At 34.9% G+C, this 24,368-nt stretch overlaps 1 protein-coding gene across 1 annotated transcript in view; it reads right to left on the bottom strand.

Annotated features, from left to right (window-relative positions):
* LOC128858746 (protein sprint) overlaps positions 1-24,368 on the bottom strand; it is a 217,658-nt gene that overhangs the window by 85,816 nt on the left and 107,474 nt on the right. Inside the window, exon 3 of the mRNA XM_054095236.1 lies at positions 13,457-13,660. Within this exon, the coding sequence (XP_053951211.1) occupies positions 13,457-13,660 (204 nt within the window). The remainder of the gene's footprint in view (positions 1-13,456; positions 13,661-24,368) is intronic.

The following is a 24,368-nucleotide window of genomic DNA, read 5'->3' as shown; positions in this document are numbered from 1 at the left end:
CTACCAGATAAATGGTAAACATTTTGCGGATGGCTCGAAGTTGGACGGAAGAGTTGGTGGTGGAGTATTCTGCGAAGGCTACTGGACCACTGTAGGCTTCTGGACCACTGTAGTGCCTTCCTAGCGGAAATAGCTACAATTAAGGAAGCAGTGGATTGGATGCTTGCATTTGCAATTACTGTAAAGGATGAAAATATCTACTCCGACAGCCAAGCTGCAATTAGGGCCTTGGGCTCGTTGTTTGTACGTTCGAAATTAATCGTGGAATGTCTGACTTCTCTCTCTATTGCATCGGAATACTTTGATATTAGGCCCATTTGGGTTCCCGGTCACAGCGGCATAGAGAGCAGTTGCCGATGATCTGGCTAGACAGGGGACCCTGGACAAGGTTTCATCGCAAAACGAGAGTATTGGGGTTTTCTTGAGGCCTGTGGTCTTTTACTGGAAAGATGGGCCTCGCGTCTACTTCACGACTGTTGGGCTAGTGCGTAAATGTGCTCGAGGGAACTTCTAAGGCTAACAAAGCCATTCGAGAGTTGCGGTCGATTAGTGTCCATGTGATGAGGCCTTGGATTACTTCAAGTCCTTTCTGCAGAAGCTGTCTGGAGGACGAGGTGGAATCATTTCAGCACCTTCTTCTCAGCTGCCTTGTTCTCGTCGGTTAAAAGTATAGACATGGGATCTCATTTTTTCGCTACACATATGAAATTCATCAGTAGCTTGAAGCGGTTAATACAAACGTAAATCGCCACTGTTCGCTTGATCCTCTAATCCAAGCCACTTCTTCCTTTTCTTCCACCTGTCTGGCTCCTTCCCTTCTCCTAAAGCATTCTTCTATCTCCGCATAAGCCCTGCCTTATATCGGCTTTAATTCAACTGATAAATATAGTATGGACCAAAGTGCCCACGCACTGTGTGATAAGACAGATCTCTCATCCGTTCGCGGAAAGAAGGACTAAGTCGCTAATCTTCCTTGACCATTCCTTGACCACTCGTGCTTTAATACGTACCATCACTGAGCATTGCTTGTATTGGGACTCTCGGTAAGCGATTGGGCTTCACCACAAATGACTTTTCTCAGACAATAATAATTTTTTTTTTATAGATTACAGAAAAATTTTGATTTCTTCCCATTATTTTTTAATAATTAATTAATTTATATTGGAGAGGGGGGAGAAAGCAAATAAAAAAGAAACCCCATACCATACAGCGGCTGGTTTTAAGTTGTTTGCAAGTGCTTGATATCTCCTACTTGCATATGACATTTTTTCATACTTCTATGCCGTACAAAAATAAAAAAGAAAACAACTTTACTTAAATATATTTTACATCGTCCAAAGCAAACAGAAAACATAGAAGAGATTTTTAAAAATTACTTTTCACTAATAAGCGCCCGCAAAATAGTTTTTGTTGCCTACTGTTGGGCGCTTAGACACTGCATGTAACTAAAATTTAGTAAAAAAAACCATTTTATCTCCTGCGAAATTGATTTTTCACTATGCGCCGGTCGCACCAATCACACAGGTGTATGCAACATACAATGTTAATGACCGCAGGACTTGGAATTAGCGCTTGCCGCGATTGATGAGGCGGTGATGGCGGCGCCGATATTTCAAGCGCCAGCTGCTACTAATTACGACACTCTTCGACGCAGCGACTAGCTTGCGAAATCTCAGCGTGACCAGTGAAGTGCGGCGCCGCTCAAAGGAAAAAAAACGGGTGCGCGCTTGTATGACTCACACCAATAAATAAAGTTTTGTGGCCTCTTAATATCTCGCTGTGCTTTACATGGTGTTTTTTTGCACAAACGTTTTTCCAATATTGCTATCTTTTTTTGTGCGCTGCACAATAAGGCATTGCATTTAGTAGCAGAAAAAGTTGCAAGAAAAAATTAATTTTTTTTTTTTGACTTTGTTTGTTAAGCGCTCATGTTGGCTTGTACTTACACAAACACGGCCATACAAGCAGGTATGTGTGCATGTGTTGGTATTTGTATTTGTGTATTGTTTTTTTGCGTGCTACTCCAACACACATGCGGCCCATTATGATTGATGGCGTTTGATGGCCGTTGGCAGGCTTGCTGGATGGCTGGCTGATTGCCTGGTTGGCAGACGAGTCGAGCGCATCCCTACGAACAAAAGTAATGCGGTTGTTGTTGCTGGTGTGTGTTGGAGTTTGTTGTGCTGTTGCCATGACCGTCAGTGCTGTAAGAGCAATTACCGCAACCAATACCAATACCAATACCGATAGAGTGCGGCGGGAACGTCCAGCCATTAGCAATCCATGGCAAACAAATCGAAGCCTACGGACAATGGTGATGATGATGCCACACCTCACACCAAGCAATAAGTGTGCAAAGCATCCAACGGCCAACGTGCGGGTGGAGGGAATTAATTGCGCGTATGCGCGCGGAGGTTTTGCATATTGCATGCGAGCGTTTTTGTGTGGAATGGTGAACGGCTGCTGGCAATGATCTATCGTCTGAACAATGCAGGCTTTGGCGGGGACGGCAGCCCGGCACACAGTGTTTAAATGTGCGGATGTGTGGGTTGGGCATGAGTTTGTTGACTGTTTGTTGGCGCTGCAGACACACGCCACATGCTGCAACTTAACAATTATGCTAGAGCAAGCAGCAGCAACAACAGACCGTACAACAGCCATCAACAATCAATGATTGATTTTTAATTATCAAATACTTTATCGTTTAAATGAAATGTTTTGATTCTCTGTGTGTACCCACTCCACTGCCTACCCACACACTACGAGATCCAACTTTATACCACTTCAGTTCACTTGAAACGGCAATGGAGGGTAGAAACTTTCATTAAGAGGGCGATTAGTTAATAAATACTTGCCTGTATGCGAGAGCAGGGCTTGAATCAATAACTTTTCTTTTCTTTTACTTTCGTGTTCGTGTTTTTTTTTGTGTTTTGCTTTTGTAGTTAAATAGCAATAAAAGTTGTGCACTTCAACCGCCAACCAGTGCGCATTTAATTTCCTATTTTTTCTATGGCTTTGGCGTTCCTTGCTAATGAAAATCAGCAAACGAGCTCGCACTGCAGAGAAAAGTGCCCACTCACACACCACCCCCTTCATTTGTTTTGTAGCAAAGTAATCAAGTAGAAAAAATCATTGTTTGCGCTTTTAATTCCTCATACCAAAAACTGGGTTTGTAGATTTTGCAACTCTGTTTCTTCTTTTATGTCTATTTTACGGCTAAACAGTCACAATCGTTTGTGCGTCTGGTCAGCCTAATGAGGGACGACATGCGCACACTAACAGTTATCTCACTACACATACACACATTTGTCGCTAGTTACATTGTGCCTGCATATTTTTCTCCTCCTTACTTTGGGGCTCATTTTTTACGTAGTAATGCAGCTCTCGAACATACGCAATGGACAAAAGGCGAAAGCAATGGCAAATGGCTGCATAATTAGACATAGCAAATATGTTGGAGCGGGTTTTCTGTTACGGTTGTAATTGAAATTCAAGTTGTAATGGCACTGGCAGAATGCCCACAAGAATATGCAAGGGATTTTACAGATTTCATATTCTCTGATTTTTTACGAGCCAATCGTTGACAGAAGTAAAAGTAGTTAGGGGTATTATAAGAAAAGAAACCAGAAGAACCAAGAAGAAAAAATATATGATTATTTGTTTCAAATAGTCTCGTAAAGTTATATGACATAAAGAAAAGTATTACAAAATCGCCACATTTGTTGACACCTCTGTAAGTTTTTTGGATAAATAGCTTCTAAAATTCTACCTGTACAAGAAATGTATGCATTACTCAGGAGACGAATGCAGTTGAGTAAACTAAAATCAGCTGTGAAATAATAACATCTTGAACACCTAGCACTCAGAACACAGCTTTGATTTCTTTTCTTATCCAAGCCAATAACAAATTTTAGTATAACAAAAAACATGTTTGAAGCAGCTCAGAATTTTGGTTGATTTTTGATAATTAGCAGCCGAGAAAGTCACTAAGATGACAACCCTACTCAGTAGACTGAGAGCAAACATTGGGGGTCACACCTAAAGGAAACGGGAAATAATGATGGCTACCACCCTCTCCGTTCTCTTATACGGAGCTAAAGTGTGGGCAAAAGCGCTGAAGGAAAATCACCGGTGTAAGCTCTTAGCAAAGGGGGTCCCACCCAAAGGAAACGGGAAATAATGATGGCTACCACCCTCTCCGTTCCCTTATACGGAGCTGAAGTGTGGGCAAAAGCGCTGAAGGAAAATCACCGGTGTAAGCTCTTAGCATCGTTACAATGAACGGCAGCCCTGAGAGTAGTTTCTGCATACCGCATAGGATCAGAGCCAGCTGTTCAAATAATAAGCGGTTCAATAGCGATAGATTTACTAGCTTTTGAAAGGAAAACGTTATGGGCATTAAAGAAAGAGAGAATGGAAGAAAGAGCTAGCAGACCTGTAGCGTGCGCAGACAATGGCAATACCGCTGGATTAACGAAATATGCGACAGATGGACGGCTACACCCATAAAAGACGTCGCCACATGGAACAGCCGGCACTTTGGTGAAGTGAATTTTTATACAATCCAAATGCGAACATCCCACACGCATATACGGCGACGCAGCCGAGGATGACGCTGAACACACCTTTTTCCAATGCATGCGTTGGGAATAAGAACGTCGAACGCTGGCGAATGGGTCACATAATCACTGAAAACGTAATCGACAAGATGCTAAGTAGCGAAGAAACATATGCGATCATCAGTAGTTTCGCGGAAAGAATTATCCACATAAAAAAGCGGGACCTGGACGCAGGCACATAGACATAGTCCTTTGTTATGAGAAAGATGAAACGCAACTCTGAAGTAATGCGAAAGCAGGTCCAGAGTGGGCGACGGTTCCAAACGAGGGATAGGTGTTTATTCACCGGACATACCATTGCTGCGGCGACACCTTTGATGATGCATTAGGCATTTTAAACTCCCTCATCCGCAAAAAAAAAAAAAATAATTATAATCTGTAAATTCCATTTGTCAGACACTATGTCAGATGCTATACCCAGCAAATTAGTATTTTTATTATAAAAAAAAGGATTGGATTATTAATTGTACAATACTTCTTCTGTAGCTACCCACGACCTAAAGATTATATTGAAATTTTAATGCATGGTCGAACTTAGTTAGTCCTAAAATGCACTAAAATGTACTTATTGCGCATCGTTTTTGAAGGAATATATCATATTATGTACGTATGTATTTTTCTTAATCTTACACGAAAGATGTTTACTTAACAAAAATTTTTTGTTTTATTTTCATCGAAAATTTTTTTTCAACTAGTGTCATTTATCCTAAAAAGTAAAAACAAAAACCTAAATGCTAAAAAATATTAAAAATAATCGCAGATATTTGACTCTTTAAAACTTCACACTAAAATTTTCAGCAAACAATAAATCTAAAAAATTTTAAATTTTCCAAAATTTGCTTATTACACTGAAGGCCATCCATTGAAGGTGGTGGTACTAGACCAACAACACTGCTCTGTACGTTTGATTGCCAAAGCAAAGCATTGAGAAACTAGAAAACAAATAATCAATTCGCTTTGATTCATTCTGAGCTGACAGCCACATGGATACGGCGAAAGAAAAAAAGAACTCAGCTGATTTACCAATACCACCTTTAATAGATTCGCCTTGATTACACTCAAGACTACAAATAAACTGTTGAGTCACAAATGGCGTAAAAGTAAACGGCGAATTCCGTTAGCCTAGTTGCGCAGCACTCTTCGTGAAAGTCCAACACCGTTTTCTCTCTTCATCCTCCATTCTCGTACAAAGCAGTCGAACATTGGCGTTCGCAAGAATGTAAATATTTTAGCTTATATATTCAAATAAAAATAATGAAACTGAATTCTATTTATTGTTTTGAATTGAAATAAATCGTAGATTTAGGTGAACCAACAAAAAGGAATAGCTGAAAATATTGTTTTACTGGCCGCCGTCACAAAACCTATTTTCGAAAAATTTAAGACTATGACCAAAATACTTGGATTACTTCACATGAAATCGCTCATATGCACTTTGAAATATATTTAAAATATTCAACAATATAATAGAAAATTTTAAGTTCAGAGATTTTTGCAAACAGCATTTAATTTTTCTGCACTCAGAAATAAGAAAGGATTGTGTTTCCAAAAAAATATCTATACCCAACGACAAATTTTGCTCTGAAGCGTCATCAAAAATTATACTCGCATTTTTAAAGTCCGCCAAATCAACGGATATTTAAATAATACGCACATCAGCACTTTATACCTTCACTCGCCCGCCCATCCATGCCACGCAAATCGAGTCGAATCAACTGCATGCCGACCGACATGTGTTTAATGAAATATCCTGTCTATTGGCACGACAATTAAATCTCTGCCCACAATAGCAATGGGCATGTCAAGCCAGTGCTATGCAAAAACTTATATGCGCACACACAGACATATACTCATATGTAATATTTCTTTCGCACACAATTCGTCTGCTTCAATGAGCCATTGGGCAACAAAACAATACAAAAGGCGCAATCAGTGTTGCCACAGTGATAATTACAGTTGCTGGTGAGGAATTTCATGTTGTTATTGCTTTTGTTTGATTGCGCTGCGGTTTGCTGTTGTTGTCAACACTGTTAATGCAGCAGCAGGGAAATTTTACAAACAATGAGGAAGCGCTCTTTTGTTTCGATTTTTGCTGATGTGGACAGGAATTTGTGCTCACTTACATATGAATGTATACGCTCTTGGCGGGTATGTTTGTGTGTGTGTGTGTGCTTGATACTTTGTGAATTCTTCAACATCATAGCAAGTATAGACTTTCAATTAAATACCTGGACGAATACTACATCAAAATAATGACATTTCAGGAAAGGCGATGAGGATTCAGTCATTCAGCGAGCATTTCAATTATTTGCGCTGGCTGCTTGAACACAAAGCATACCCTTGGATTTTACTACCAGAAAAGTCTTATCTATTCATTATGTATGTATGTATGTGTAAGTGTATGTATCTTTCATATGTATCATCATTTTATTCAAGTTTTTGGAGTAGAAAATTCTAATTGGGGGTGAAGTCAAAACCAAACCGAAAATCGCAGAGTAAAGCAGATTTGTATTGCTTGTTGAAGGAGGAAAGTAGCAAAAAGTGATTGGTGATTTTACTTATTATTATATGAATAGCAGGTAGAAGGATAATGAGAAATAAAAACTATTTGTGCTTACTTTAATGAAAATAATAAAGGTTAGGTTAGGTTTGGCAGCCGCATCGCACATAGAGACAGCGATGCTACTTAGCCCACAAAATGGGTCCGTTGTGAGCCGCAGGGGCTGGGCTATATTTACCTCATAGTTACGTCATAGAGGTGATTAGCGGTCAGGATAGGCTCCTCCGCGATAATACCGAAAAAAATAAGCATAAGCATAAGATCCGATTTTATGACATTCAACAAAAAAAAAAATCTGTTTAAATGCGTTATTTTTCATGTTTTTTGCACCAAAGTGCACCCTAGCTGCCATTTTTAGTAAAAATAACATATAAATTCGGATGCCTTGCACATAAAAACTCCCAGAAAGACCTTTCAATTGTAAAAATATTTGCATTTAAATTCGTTTTGGTTGTTTTTAAGTACTTTTCAGCGATCAGCAACTGCATATTGTAAAAAAAATGCCATTAATGAATGCAAGGTGGCGCAAAATTAATCATCCTATCGGAAAATTTATAAATTTTGCTAATGGCGTCGTACATCAATCATATTTGACACTTGTAAACAAGACTCCTGCAGTATGCAAACAGACAAGCAATGGAGCGCGTAAAGGTCGAAATAAAGATTTTCATTTGTTAATTAGTAAAAAAGTTATGATGTACTTTCAGAATTATTTATATGGTTGCTATTGCCATTGAAAAATCCAGATACTTCCTTATTGAATATCTTAGAATTAACTTAATCCAAAAAGCCCACCCATGACGAAAAAACCAATGGTTCCAGGAATTTTTGATTCACATTTATTCTCTAATTTGTATATTTATTTGCTTGTGCTAATTACAACTCCTGATATATTTATATTCTATATAATATATGTATATATACGCACTTGTCTACATAAATAAATGCATATGTAGCTTAACCGACAATTAATGCTTTTGCCATTTTTTATAGCGCTTCATAGTAACCCTGCAGGCAAATCCACTGGTTCATTACTACATCTTACACCAATAGAACTTCAGAAATCATTAAAAGTACTTCAGAAAACCCCTTGAAATTATTAAATTCTATTTTAGAAAACAGTAAATATATTTTAGAACAAGCAATTGCACTTTAGAAGTTCCTTAGAAACGTTAGTTGAATTTACCAAAGAGTGAAATTTACTTCAGAGAGTAAAAAACCCCATGAATCGAATTCTCAACTATGCTGAATCGCATTAAAATATACCAATTTCTGATGCCGATAATTACTGGGGATGAAAAGTGGATCTTTACGATCGTAGACCAGCCGAAAATGTTCGTGTCAAATTGCACTGAACTGGCGTAAATGATGGCTAAGCCAGGATGGATGATCAGTAAGGAGTTATGCTGTGTGTATTAGGATTTGCAGGGAATCATCTACTAAGAGTTGCTCCCTTAAGGTAAAATTGTTATTCGGAACTGTGTTGTTAACAATTGGACCATCTGATGCACGCAATTTTCCGGATTTTGTCCATAAGAAAGGAATTGTGTTATCTCAGGACAACGCCGTGCCATATACACAACCCGATAGTGGCTCGTCTAAAAGCTTTGGAAGTTTAGTTGGGAGGTTCGGGATGAATATTCATCTTATACATAGTTCGGACCTAGCACTCTGTAAGTGTCACCCATTTCTGACTATGGCGAAAGATTTTGCTAAGGAAATATTAGCCTCACGAGAAACTTGTAAAAATCTACTGTCCCAGTTTTCTGCTAAAAGGGACAAATGTTTCAAGAAGGAAGCATAATGAAATTACCTTAAAAATAATAAGTTATCAAAAAAAAATGGCGCACATTTGATCTAAATCGGATCATTTTAAAAATGCTCAAAAGTCTTCAATCTCATGCCAAAATAATTGTTTTCGGCTAGACAGGTAGGGTAATGAGCAAACTATTCATATTCGGAATCAAAGAGTATCTGCTATAGTCATTTGTCACTATAAAGGCATGACTGGATTGAGAGATCTTTATATATTTTTTTAAATCGAAAATGTCAGAAACATGATCAAAGGTGCCGTCAGATACTGCTACTTTCAATCATCATAGTTATAGGTGCTTAACTTAAACGATATCTCGTAAGGAATGAAAATATTTCTTCTTCGCATTAGAGAACTTAGTTACAACCAGAATTTTTGTACCTGCAGAGTTTTGAGCTAAAACTATTGTAGTTAAGTTCCCCCTACAGGGATTTATAAGTGGACTTAGAAATGAGACCTGAAAGATCTATTGTGCCTTTTCATGCATTCAGAGTATTTCTCTCCCATTTTAGGCCCTCGCTGCAATGGGATAAACAGAAAACGATGGTGATGATTTGCCCTATTTCATTAAGTTTTATTTCCCCCTCTGATAAAATATCTTTATCTAGGTTTTTGTGCCGCTTAAGCATCAGTGCTCAGGTTCGATGACAGTAAATGTCTGGCGGTTCCATTTTCTTCCTTCCAGAACTCCAGTTCTGCATCCCCAGTGTGATCTGCTTGCCTTTCCTCTAGTTCCTCAATGAGTGGGGAAAATTACCCTTTTCTAGGCCACAAATGGGCAGCCTCTTTTCTGGCTAATCCCTGCAGGGGTTGTTGAGCGAAAATTTGTAAGTTTATAGGTTTATCTCTACACTCTGCTATGACTAATTATTTACATATTTGTATGTATGTATAATCCAGAATATGCAACCATGCATACATGAGTTCCTACATCCTTTGGACCACTCCCCCCTTTGTCATTGTGGCATTCAACATTGTTTGTTTCGTTAATTGATTGTAATTTGTGCAAATATTTCAGCAAATTGAGTGCAAATTTCAGCCACAACCAACACACGCACACAAGAACACTTGATGCTTTTGATTTATTTTACTAGCAGAGCGCATTTATTACATTTTTTCTAGATGCCTTATTTCATAGGCAACAAAAAAAAGAAAAGAAAAATGTAGTAAATAAAAACGAAATAAATTTTTTCATTTAAGTAAGCATTTAATCCAATACAACTCAGACATAAAAATACATATATACGTATGTTTATGCAGGTTTACATTTTTCAATAGAACCATTTTTATAATTGAAAAAAAAAAAAAAAGGCTGAGGTTACTTATGGTCCTAAGTTCGGTGAGAGAAATACCATTTGGTCCAACAGTAGACGAACTCCGACTACAACAGACCACTTTCTGTTCTTAAATTGCCTCGGAGAGCGACAATTCGATTCCTGCACGTTCTACTCATTCCTTATGGAGCGCCCATATTTATCCATATTATAAAAAGCTTCTATGCACGCCTGCTCTGTTTAAGTTGGCTTTTCCCTCTCTTTAGATCAAAGTTGATCTAATGTGAAAAAAGATGTTTAGAAAACTCATAACCCGCCTCAAGGAATTGAGAACGCTCACGGGCATTTTCAAAGGACCTTGCATACGGAGCGGTCATCTGCAGAGTATTGGGATATGCCCCACTGACTCGTGGCATTTCTGCGACCGATCTCCGGAGACTCCCATATACCTTATCCTTGAGTGCAGGCTATAGCGCGGAGAAGATTGAGACATGTCGGCCGATTGCAACCAGAAGAAAGGTACATATGCTCAGTCTAACCCAGCTTCATGTTAAATTTAATAAGGGCACTGGGTTCGTATGAGGTACTGTGATGAGTAGAGGGCACAGAGGTCCATGAAGTCGAGGTGCCAACCTCAAACAGAATCTAATCTAATCCGCGTATGTCACTTATTTCTTTAAATGACAGCATTTGGAGTGCCATTATGGGACAGAGTAAGCTATCGAGGTGACCACCGTTTGTGCGTGTGTACCATTCGGTACAGTCATGTTTCAAAACCTATCAAACAAAAAAAAAAAAAAAATCCGTATATTCCTCATTTTGTTATTAACAGGACACTAAAATGATTGATTGATTGCTTTATTAGTAGAGCGAAAAGCAAAAATCTCAAAAAAATCCTTGATTTTTCGCACTTCAGAAATGTTTCACACCTTAAGGGATAAGACCACCCTGAATTTATGAAAAAATAGTAATAAAAATATTATATCTAAGTAATTATAGAACTTATGGCTATTTGAAGACAGTGCTGCAGAAGAGCGTAGAGGTAACTTTTAAATCTTTTTTTATGTCTTTCGAAATACTAGATTTCTCAAGAGGTGTTTTTGCAGACTATTTTCAACCGATTGGAAAATATATTCTATCTAGAGAGCCGTAGTTTTCTTTCGATTGGTTAATTAAAAAAAAAAAAATTAAAATTTTAAGGTGCTCGTATTTTTTAAATTTTTTTTAACAACAACGTCACCTTGTAGATAATTTTACAACCTTTAATATTGTACATTTTTTAACTAATATTTTTATAAAAAAAAAAAATTTTTCGGGGCTTCTATTTTCCAACATTTTTTTTTGCGGCTGCGTTACCCTGTAGCTAATTTATCAACCTTTAATACATTTTTTATCTAATATTTTTATAAAAATATGTTTTTTTCAGTCCTTCGATTTTCCAAAAAACTTTTTTTACGGCTGCGTCATCCTGTAGACTATTTATTAACTTCTAATTCATTTTTTATAAATTTTTTTAGCTAATACTTTTACCAGGAACATTTTTTTGAAGAGCTCCTTTTTTCCTAAATCTTTCTTTTACCGACTGCGGCACCCTATAAATAAGTTATCAATCTTTAATAATTTTTTTAAATAGAATTTTTGTCAAAAAAAAATTTTGTTAAGGCTTCCTATTTTCGTAAATTTTTCTTTTAAGGATTCAGGCACCCTACCAACCTTTAATAAACGTATTATTAATTTTTGACTAACATTTTTATAAAAACCAGTTTTTAAGTGTTTCTATTTTCCTAATTTTTCCTTTTAACGACTGCGTTACCCTGTAGATAATTTTTCAAACTTTAATAACTGTTTTATACATTTTTTTTTATTAAATATTCGTATAAAAAATGTTTTTAAGTGCTCCTAATATATTTTCCAATTTTTTTTATTGGTTTCTTTACCCTGTAGATAATTTATCCACCTTTAATAACTGTTTTATAAATATTTTAAGTGCTCCTATTTTTTAACGGCTGCGTCACCCTGTAGATAATTTATCAATATTTTATACATTTTAAGCAATACTTTTATTAAAAACAATTTTTATAAGTACTCTTATTTTCCAAAATGTTTCGTTATTGGCTGTGTCACCCTGTAGATAATTTATCAACCTTTATGAAATGTTCTATAAAGTTTTTTGACTCATATCTTTCACCAAAAGAAAAATTTTTTAATGCTCTTATTTGGCAAATTTTTTTTTTTAACAGCGGCGTCTCCCTGTCGGTCATTTGTTAAGCTCCATGTGAAAAAGTTCCATGTCTAATATTTTCGGATTAATTTAAATGCCATCAGATGGGCCTTACTCCTTAACAAATCGCCCGGTCGCAGCTTAGCGCCGGCAGTCACCTCAACCCATTGCCATCTAAGCTTTGGCTAGCTATTTTTAGTTTTCGAAAGAAGGATCCCGTAAATAATAGTTGCATCACAAAATAAAAACTTTTTTTTGCCAACGTTTTAGTTATTGTAATAAATCCAAAAATTTGTAGACAAAGGCTTTGCGGCTTTTGCTGTAACTGACAGCTCATCATATTTTCTATTTTGCAATTATTGTTGTAGTTATTGATGCTACTACTGGTGGCTTTGTTATTATCAAAATTGCTCTGCAATAAGTTCATAAAATATTTTTGCACAACAAAGCCGCATAAACTAATTTGCCTTTGTGCTTTGAGGCGGCAATATTCGCCTTTGTCTGCCTGGCAGTTCGCTAATAAATTTTCAGCAAAATCCATCGCCATTCACTACATTAATTTGCGCAAATGCCATATTGAAGCTTTTGTGGGCTTAACTGCCGAGTGCAGTCACTGCAGTCGTTGGTCTAGCTGCAGCAGCCACATAAAAGTGCTTTGACATTTTTTCAATACTTTTTAACGAAAACTTTACGTTCTTTATTTTTAAGTATTGTAATGTAAAGCACAGCACGCCAGCAGTTCGCTGTTTGAACTTATCAAGTCAGCCTCCATTTCCCTTCAAACATAAAAGTATTTGGCTAATTAAAAATTGTTTGTGTACATTGTTGTTGCAGTTGCCGTTTTTTCTCCTTTTTTGTTTTTCAATTTTTTTATTTTTGATATTTTCGTATTAAAGCGTAGTCAACATACATATTTGTATTGTTTTTTCTCTTTTGTTTCTTCTCATTTTGTAATGTGTGCGTACTTACCCCCTCCTCTTTGCCTTGTAGAAAATGCACTGCACCGGATCGCTGTATGCCGGGTAGAAACCATACAGGATGTGTCAGCAGCAGACGCTCCATCAGGCCCAAATCACAGGGCGGGCATTCGTCGGTGCCGCGTGATGTTTCGCTCGAGGTTTCGCCTTCGGCCAAAATGCCACCATCCGAACTGGAGACCAGAGATGTACGTGACTGGAAAGATGAAAAGCAAACCATATGTGAGTGAGTAAAGATTGTTGGCATGTTGAATTTAAGTGGGATTTTATGTAATTCTAATGGGATCAGAGTGTGTAAAGATACATAATAAAATGTGTTTTAAGAGCATTAAAATATGCTAAATGTATGTGAGTATGAATATCGAAATTATTTTTTGTTAATATTTTATTAGAAACATGTTAATTTGGAGAATATATAACTATATTTATATATATTTATAACTGGCGCGTACATCCCTTTTTTGGGCGTTTGGCCGAGCTCCTCCTCCTATTTGTGGTGTGCGTCTTGATGCTGATGATGCACATACTACTCGTATAATAATAGTCAAGCAAAAATGATTCCTTCATATGAAGTACTACAGCCTGCGATTAAACGATTATATATCGTTTATATTATATTATATTATATTATTTATGTTATATTATTTTTATTATATATATTATAAACGATTTCACAGCAACATTTCCAACAGTTTTGACTATTCTTCCTTTTTTGTTGAAATGTTCATAATTTATAAAAGTAGATCATTGTTTGGTGGAAAGCTCTAGAGAGAGACTACGACACCAAATTACTTGGCAGAATAGGCAAAAGGTCAGCCTATGCAGTAACAGTCGGTGCAATCAGATCATGCCCTAGGGAGGCTCTTAATGCACTGACACACGTCACTCCGATAGATCTACATGTCAAGAAGATGGCAACCATGAGTGCATTTAGTTTAAATGAAGCGGTTCGCTGGAAGGAAAAACTCATAGCCATGCCAGTATATTATTGCGACAACTTCAGTTTACCTCCGAGAGGACTGATTATATCACCCCGACGGTAACATTCAACAGGAATTTCGCCACTTTCTTTCCATCTTAGAGGTTATGGAATAAGGGATTCTCACTAAACCACTTGGACACTACAGTCTAGATGGCTCTAAAATAGATTTCGGTGTTGGAGCTGGTATATATTCTCATAGACTTAGAATTGAAAAATCTGTGCGCCTTCTCAATACTTGCGGTGTCTTGCAGGCGAAAGTTTGTAGGTTACTAATTGTAGATTTCTCTTTTAAGAGTAATATCGCTATTCTCTCGCATAGTCAAACTGTAATCCAGGCACTGGATTCGGCTACAACAACCTCTAAACTGGTGGAACAAAATAAGAATAGCCTCACCACCTTCAGTTAAAACCAGAAAAGTATCTTCATCTGGGTCCCGGGACATCGGAACATTGAAGGGAACGAAAAAGCAGATTAACTGGTAAGAGGGGCATCTGCCATGAATGAAGTTCTAGCAGAATCGGTATTCACATCACTGGGAGCAATCAAGATTACAATTTTCTTAAAATATCTACAAATCGCGGGATGTATCATAGATGAAGGGACCAGACAACATGCAAAGTTAGCAGAACGTTTGGCCCACCTACGACCACAAACATACACATATGAAAGGAAGGGATGCCCAAAATGGGCATGCATGAAACCTAATAAGGTTTCTGTACCGCACAGACTGGATATAGTCATGCTGTCAACCTTAAACCAGTTGCTAGAGAGGATATGGCAACAGAGTGGTGAGGAAGTACTAGTTGGGTTTTGGATGAATCACTACTTTAATCAACCAACCAACCAACCTGATCATTATCTAACGAAACCCATATAAATACAAGATCCAAACTTTATATACAAATTAGAAAAACTCCACAAATTTTTCATCACAGTTCCATGGTTTTTAATTAGAATTTCTAGAAAACTTTCTGGTACACAATATACGTGCACGAAATAGCAACTGTTGTTTTTTCTAATAGCGGTCGCCTGACAGATAATGGCAAGCTTTCGAGTGTAGTATTGCCATGAAAAACGCCTCATAAAAAATCATTTGCCCTTCGGGGTCGGCTTAAAACTGTAGATCCCTCCATTTGTGAAACAACATCTAGACGCACGCCACAAATAGGACTAGGAGCTCGTCTAAACACCTATCAGAAGAGCACGCGCCAATTATTTATAAATTTTTTTTATATCAATTTTTTTATAGAAATTTATATAACTTTTCTGTAATAATAATCCTTTAGTGCAACATTACAAAAATCCTATTAGCTGATCACCAATAATATTTTAAAAACAGCGACGTTAACTAATAAAAAAAAAGAGTCAATGACAACGACAACAAAGTAATGAAAAACAGCACAAAAAAGTATTTAACGCTTAAGGGCTGCCGTGGTCGATTTTTTTAGATGCGAACGCAAGCCGTCAAATGTAGACAGTCAGTCATGAAGGAGAATGCCCCACCCTTTTGATCGCCTATATTCCTTTGTAGCATTGGCAAGCATCACTGCTCACTTCAACAACTTTTTGCAAGTGGATATACAACTAAATAAAAACGTTAAGAAAAAAGTTCACAAAATGAAAATATTTTGATTTGCCAAGAATTAAACTGAGTTCGGGCCAAAGAAAAATATGGAAGTAGAAAAACAGCAAAACAGTTGACAAAGTCATGAATACGTTGTCATTAACGCCGTCATGTTAGAGCAGCTGTTGCCAAGGACAGACACAATAGCAACAACAAGTCAGCCAGTCAGAGCCATGTCACTGCAAGGGAAATTCTAGCAAAAAGGTTTTAGCATTATTTGGCAACAAAATAAGGGTAACGCTTTTCTATACACAGGATTCACAGGTAGAGAAATGCCTAAAAAATAGCCCTGCGTTTAGGCTTTTTGAAATTCCATGCCTTAAATTGGGTCCCAATTTTATTCATTTAAGCCGTTATTCAATGATCTCGCCTGGCGTACGAAATGTCGCAGCGCTTTGATGTTTTTTGATAATTCGTTTTTGTTTCTGTATTTGGTATTTTTTTTTTTTGCAGATAACGCAACTTTGTCGCTATTGCAATTTTGGCTTGCAAACAGCACCCTTTGGGCTGAAGTGTCCGGCTTTCATTTTTCATTTCGAAGTGCGGCAGTTTAAATTTTGACTTGACAAAACGAAATGTTAAAAACGCGCACATACAAATGTACATACGCTTATATACATATATACAAAATAGCAATACCTTGAATATTGAAAAAAATGTAAATTTGAACAAGATAAAAGTATAAAATAAATGGTGTGACAGTGAAATGCGATATACGCGCAGTGGAACCCTTCTCTGATAAGCATTTCTGTCTGTCATTCAATGTTGGTGGGTACGCCGACTGCGTTTGTTTATGATAAATGATGTATATTGCGGGAGTTTTGGGAAGGCAGTTTGTTTCTATTTTTTTGTATGTTTTTTGAGCTTTTAACAAAATTTAATTTATGTGGGGTGTCAGGTTAAAAAGTCGAAACTGGTAATAGGAGAGGTTTTGGCTGAAGAATTTTCATTGCAAAAGCTCATTTCAAAATAAAAATAAATTAAATACGCATTACGCAAACATAAAAAATGTTAAGAAAAAATTTGTTTTGGTTTAATTTGGTTTCTATATTTAATTTTATGACAATTTCCATTTAAATTTTAAATGTAATGTAGAGTTAGTTTCAATTGCATTTTTAATACCTACTGATTTTAATTTAAGTTTGAATTTAATTTTGACTCTAAATACGATATTAATTTTAGTTGTATTGGTTTTTACCTTTAACATTTAAATATATTAATTTTAACTTTTATTTTAAATAATTTTTTTATTTTTGTTTAAATTTAATATTTATTAATCTGAACTTTTATTTTAAATAATTTGTTTATTTTTATTTAAATTTAATTTAATTTTTAATTTTTGTTTGAACTTAAATTTTATATTTACATATTATAAATTTTATTATTCAATTTTGTTTGAGTTGTAAGTAGTTTTCTTAATTTGGATTTTAATTTTATTTTTGAAGTGAATTGTAGATTTAATTTTAATTTAATTTTTTTATTTTATTTTCAAATTAAATTTTATTATTTTTAATGTTGTCACCTTTAGTATTTTTATTAATTTCATTTTTAATTTTAATTTCTAATTTAAATAATGTAAAATCCTCTTTTAAATTCAACTGAACTTAACGTTAATTTTAATTTGAGTTTTGATCCTTTGCGGTCGTATATCCATTTTCAGCCACCGCAGCGAAGAATCATACTCTTTTTATACTTTATTTACTTATAGAATTAATAAATCTTGTTTATACTTCATAAACTTCAATATATGCATATCACTGCTCTTTCAATAGAAATTAAACGGATCGGTACGACACCCATGTTCGAATTTAGTAGGACCGCAAAGGGTTAACTTTTACTTTAATTACTTTTTTATTTTTATTTAAAATTAAATTTTAATTAGTTATAGATTTTATTTTAATTTAATTTAAGTTTCAATTTGAACTTCAATTTTACTTTCAACTTACATTTTATTTTTAATTATAGTTTTTAACTAAATTTTACTTTAATTTTCTTAATAAAGGGGTTTTCAATTGGCGCGGGCCGATTTTGGCGCCCTGTGGCAGCCATTTTGTTTTGGTGACATCTGTCAAATCTTTTGTTTATTATTCAGTTGTTTATGCCAAATCATCATGGCAAGTTACACGATTGAACAGCACTTTCAAATGATAAAACTTTATTATCAAAATAAGTGTTCATTAACGCAAACGTTGCGCGCATTGCGCCCATTTTTCGGTAGACGTGGTGGCCCTTCCAATTTCTTATGGCCCATATTGAACCATGTGGACCTAGACGACATGTGGTTCCAGCAGCATGGCGCTACGTGCCACACAGCAAACGCCATTTTATTCCATTTCAACATCTACCCGCCCTTTTTGAAAAACCCTATTTTTAACTATAATTTTCTAAGTTGCATTTTTAATTTACGCTAAAATTTTCATTTTTAAATTCAATTTCAGTTTTAATGTTAATTTGAGCTTAAATTTTTTAATTTAAATTTGTTTTTAGTTAATTATTTTTTTATTCTTTAAATTTTTTTAAATTTTAATTTGAGTTTTAATTTTAGTTAAATTTTTTTATTTTGATTTTTATTTAACTTAAATTTTAATTCTAATTTAAACTTTTTTAATTTTAGGTAAACACTTTTTTTGTTAAAAATTTGAATTTTAAATCTAATTTTAGTTTCGGTTTTAGTTTGAATTTTACTTTTTTTAAATTACAACTTGATTTTTAATTTGAATTTTTTTAGTTTTTTTTTTAAATTAATTTTATGCATTTTTTATTAAATCAAACTTTAATTTTTAGTTATAATTTTAATTTAATTAAATTCTTTTTATTTTTATTTTGATTTTAATTAATTTAAAGTTTAGTTCTAATTTGAATTTTAAGCAAATTGTTTTTTATTAGAAAGTTCAATTTCAAATTTAGTTTTAGTGTCGGTTTTTGATTTAATTTTAATTTTAATTTTTTTATTCTTAATTTTAATTTTAATTTTAATTAAATTCCTTTTATTTTGATTTTCAGTTGATTTTAATTTTAGTTCTAATTTAAACTTTTTTAATTTTAAGTAAATTATTTTTCATTAGAAATTTTAATTGTAAATTCTATTTAAGTTTCGGTTTTAGTTTGAATTTTACTTTTGTTTTTAATTACAACTTGATTTTTAAATAGAATTTTTTTAGTTTTAGTTTTAACTTTGTTTTTAATTATTTATTTTTAATTTGGTTTTTAATTAATTTGATTTTAGTTCTAATTTGAACTTTTTAATTTTAAGTACCTAAAATTTTTTATCACTAATTTTAACTTCAAATTTTATTTAAGTTTCGGTTTTAGTTTTAATTTGAATTTTCTATTTTTTAATAATTTGAACTTGATTTTCAATTTAAATTTTGTTTAATTAAAATTTGTTTAATTTTAATTTAAAACTTAACTTTGATTAAATTTTTTTATTTTAATTTTTAGTTAATTTTAATTTTAGTTCTAATTTGAACCTGATTTTGAACTTTATTTTACTTTTAACTAAATTAAATTTTATTAAGTTTGGTTCATTAACTTTAAACTTTATGCATTTTTTTATTCAATTTTTCTTGTTCATACTTGAAATTTTATTTTAATTTAAATTTTAATTGTAGTTTCGGTTTTACTTTTGATTTTACTATTGTAATTTTATATAAATTTGAACTTGATTTTGAATTAATTTAAATTTTTACTTTAATTTTAATCCGTTAATGGCGATAGTTTTAATTTAAATTTCATTGCTTTTTTTAAATCTAAATTTATTTTTGGTTTTATTTTGTATTTTTGTTCTTATTTAAAAAATCGGTTTTATTCTACTTGTTTAGTTCTAGATTTAATCTTAATTTTTACTCACATTTTATTTTAATATTACTTTTATTTTTAATTTTAATAAAAATTTTAGTTTTAATTTCCAACTTGAATAAAAATAATGAGCAAGTAACCAAAATCTACGGAGAAAAGTTACGATTGCAGTATCGAGCACTGAAAAATTTTGCGCTGTTGGTATTATAAAATTATCAAATTGTTGCATTCGTATTGTTCGACATTTGCACTAGCGAGCATTTCTAGTATTAGGCGTCGGCCGTAAATATGATTATTTACATTATAGTTTGCTTTGATTACTTTTTTCAAAGATATTCCAAAATACACGTGAAAATCGGACATTTAATTTTCAGCTGCTCACACTCAGCTGATTGTTTCTATAGTGGGGGGCTGTACTATGTGAAGGCTAATGTGCGCAAATTGACCATAGCTAATAGCATTTGCCTTTAAACACCCTTTTTAAATTACATTTTAATTTAATTTATTTAAATTTATTTTAATGCAACATAATTCTTATATGTGGGATTGTAATAAGACCAGAAGGGTTTTGTATGCCGAATAAAATTGTAATGAAACTTTTTAGCTGGACATAAATCCACGTAGTTTCAATAACGTAGACCTGATAGTGAAGGCCCATTATTCAGTGCCATTATTAGTGCGTGAAATTATAATCAAAGAAATGCTACGCCTAATATGTTTGAGGAGTTTCGAAATAAAATAAAGACACAAAAATATTCAATAATACTCGTAGATGCGATTGGAAGTATTCGGTGTTGCAATTTGGATGTAAACAACTACCAAAATAAACTGTATACAATATTCTTATAATCAATCGCATACAATCAGCGGTCTAATGTACGTTAAAAGCCAACTCTACGTGCCATCACTGCACACCTTCTGTCTCCTCAATCACAAAAAACCTACACATACAAGTAAGCATCAACAAGGCGTACCGCATTATGACAATCAAAAATTATGACAACCCAAAAGCAAGCGTACTCTACCAAATAAAAAAATATTAATAATTCTAAGCACCAAAATAAGGAAAGTTCGAAGAAGCGCTGCGAAAAACACAAATGAAAAAATAAATACACGGCACACACACACGCACAAGAGAAATATCAAAATGTATGAAAGAAAATCTACGCTGGCAAGCGCAAAGTCGCATTTGAGACAAAAACCAGCTAGCGCTGCAAGGTAGCAAAATCAAAAGAATGTAAACAAAAATTTACGCCACAGCAAATGTGCCGGCAGACAATAAACAACATTGGCAACTCACACAACAAAAACAATAACAAAAGGAATGATTTGTTTGGCGCATATTTGAAGAGGTAGCCGCTAGCAATGCCACAAACATTAGGGCAATAGCAAAAGGCAAAGTGAGTGTGTGCGGCAATGTGGCTGCTTAAGTTACTCATACGACCCGTGGTGCCCAGCCACATGCACACCGCACACATACATGTACACATACTTAGCCAACATTAGCAAAATGTCGGAATAAAAACAAAGCGCGTGGAGCTGCTGCCGTGTGTCTAGCATAAAAATTAAGTAGCAAAGCCATAACAGTGGTGCAGGTTGAGGGGTTGAGCGCAAGCTGAGCATAATAAGAGTGAAGCACTCACGTTTTTTTTTCTTTTAGATTTACGTGCGCCTTTTAATGTTTTTTGCTGTATTCTTATATTTTTTCCCCGTTTTCGGTTTTGCTATTTTATAATAAGCACCTCGCTTTATACGCTCCACTGCTGCATTAATGTTGCAAAAATAATTTTTCATCTTTTACCTGCGCTCACATCGGCTAACTCCACCCCTTTGTGTTTCACCTATAGAATTCTACGCTTCACTTTCATTGCTGTTTGTTGCCTAATATTTACTTTCAAGTCGTTGTTTTTAAGTAAAAATTTATGTGTGTAAGTGGCAAAGAAATATGGGCAAAATATGCGAATAACAGAAAAAGATTACCTGCTGCTTTCCTTTTTAATAAACCCAACTGCAGAAGGTAGGGCAGAGAAATAGCGCTGGTAGCTGTAGGTTGAGTTGTGACTTAATGCAGTCGCCCAGAAAGGTTCATATTTCAAAAAGTAACTACGTACATACATACACATATATGCGTTTTATGCAAATTTAAAAATTCAGCAAGGCAAAAACCGAAACAGAAGAAAGCGTGAAGCTTCAAATGCCACATCAACTTTGGCTGATTGTCACCTTCCATAAACTTTGGTGTCTCGCTGTTGCCTTATTGATAATGCCAATGCGGCAATGCCACAGCTGTTTGACAAATACATAGCAAGTCAAATGCATACATAGATATGTAGGTAGGTTTGTGGTTGAGTAAATGCTTCAAAATGCTGTGAGTGTTTATTTGTTTGAGGGCGGTGAAACTTATTTTTTCATTTTTCTACACGCCTCAATAGACACACGTTTCAAAGCTGAGAGGTGAAATGAAAAGCAAACAAACATTTAAATTTGAAGAAAATGTGACACACCTAAATAATGAAAGATAAGAGTTTGTGAAAGATGAATGGATGTTACGTTTCATTTACAGCTCAATGTGACGGACAGATTATTTGAAAAAAGGTAACAAGAGAAATAAGTTGATGTGGATTTGCAATGATACAAGGCAATGTGAATTTGCATAGACTTGAGAAAGGTTGAGAGAGGATTGCACATAAGTTAATAGGATCGAGTATAATTCACAGCATAGCTTCTTAGAATTGTGCTTGACAGCAGTCCATGCTTGGAATGCCCAAGTGGATACTAACTATAAATCAGCGAGCGCTAAGATCGTTCCCACGACAGTCAGTTCTGCGTAACCGGAACGACCCGGATTTATATCCGGCCAAGGACAGTCACTTCAGCAGCATTCCTCGTATAAGCACAGTTAATGTTTATGCTGCTACAACAACAACATCTGCCGAAATATAGGAAAAGCGAGGTCTTTAGGTACATATTAAAGTTTCCAAAAAACGAAAAGTGTACTAAATTAGGTAAATTATGTCGACATCGATATACTAGCGACTGCCTGTAGAATTGACAAAGCAGACCTTACAAACATTCGCTTGTCCACAGGAATTTTACTGTGGAAAAAAGTCACCAGTTCAAAACAAAAAAAAAACAAAAAAAAAAATAATGGCCGTCCCTCGGTTGAAAATGATAGCCCCCGTGCACAATTTTGCAGTAAAAAATCTGTTCACAAAAATCAATTGCTAAGAGGTAGCACTATAAAGCCATAATATCAACATACCCTATGATCAAAAAGGACCGGGAATATTTAATTCACTGTTTTCTTCGATTGTCAAGGCGCAGTTTACCATGAGTACCTTCCATGGGGCCAGACAGTCAATAAAGAATATTATTTATCCGTTTTGAAGCGTTTGAGAGATGCTGTACGTCGCAAATGGACAGAAATGTGGGTAAACAATTCTTGGATTTTGCATAATGATAACGCACCATCGCACCAAACACCAAGTAAATACCCTCGTGCAGGCATCGTATTCACCTGATATGGCCCCGTGCGACTTCTTTTTGTTTCCAAATTTGAAGTTACCACCACGGGAGATCAAAGAGAATGTGACGAAGGAGGTGAAGGCCATCCCTTCGTCGGCCTACCAGGGGTGCCAGGAGGACTGGGTTAAACCTTGGCACATGTGTGATGCTTCAGACGGGCCATATTTTTAAAGAGATAAAATAAATTTGCCTGAAATTTAACTTTCTTTTGTTTTATTTAAACATTCCCGGTACAAGGTGGCACAAAATTAATCACTCTAACGGAAGATTTATTTATTTCTTCCTTTAACCGCCTATTAGACGAAAGATTTGTCAAATGGCGTCGTTTTTTTATTTTAATTTATAAAATTATTTGTTCAATATTTAATAGTCTACAAATAAGTCACAGGCAGAAGTGGCAACTGTCGCATTCGGTTGTAAATTCGGTTATAATTTTTTTCAATCTTTTTTAAAAGACTATATTTTTGACCTACAGGCTTCAAATTACAAATTAGTAAAAAATTTTCGATTGAACAAATCAGCATTTCTGCATATGGTTGAGGTACTAAAGGGGGTTAGGCCAAGTGTTGCGCCATTTCCGTCACTAAATGAGATCCATAAATTCTTCAGTGCTATAATTTTTTGCAATCACATGCGAGCACACTTCTGTCTATGCCATTTCACATTTCCATTAAATTTAATACTAAAATTTTATAAATTGATGAAATAAAAATGGTTATTCTTTCTTATTTTGAAGTTTTCTCTAACTACTGAACACGTCGTAACGAATTCTGTGAAAAATCTGCGGCACGAGTGAGTTTAGTGACGCCGTTTACGAGTTTCAGATTTACCTTTTGGCTATTCAAATTCAGTGATGCCTTTTTCGCAGAGTCTACCAAAATCTTACTACGATGGATCCAGAGATAGGGCTGCCTTTAGTGTCGTATAAATTTCGATTCCTCCACTGGTTAATAAGTGCCCCTTTCCATACTTTC

The sequence above is a fragment of the Anastrepha ludens genome, chromosome 3 (genome assembly GCF_028408465.1).
Source record: "Anastrepha ludens isolate Willacy chromosome 3, idAnaLude1.1, whole genome shotgun sequence".
In the NCBI taxonomy this organism is placed as follows: Eukaryota; Metazoa; Arthropoda; class Insecta; order Diptera; family Tephritidae; genus Anastrepha; species Anastrepha ludens.
This window is presented reverse-complemented; position numbering and strand designations above follow the sequence as displayed.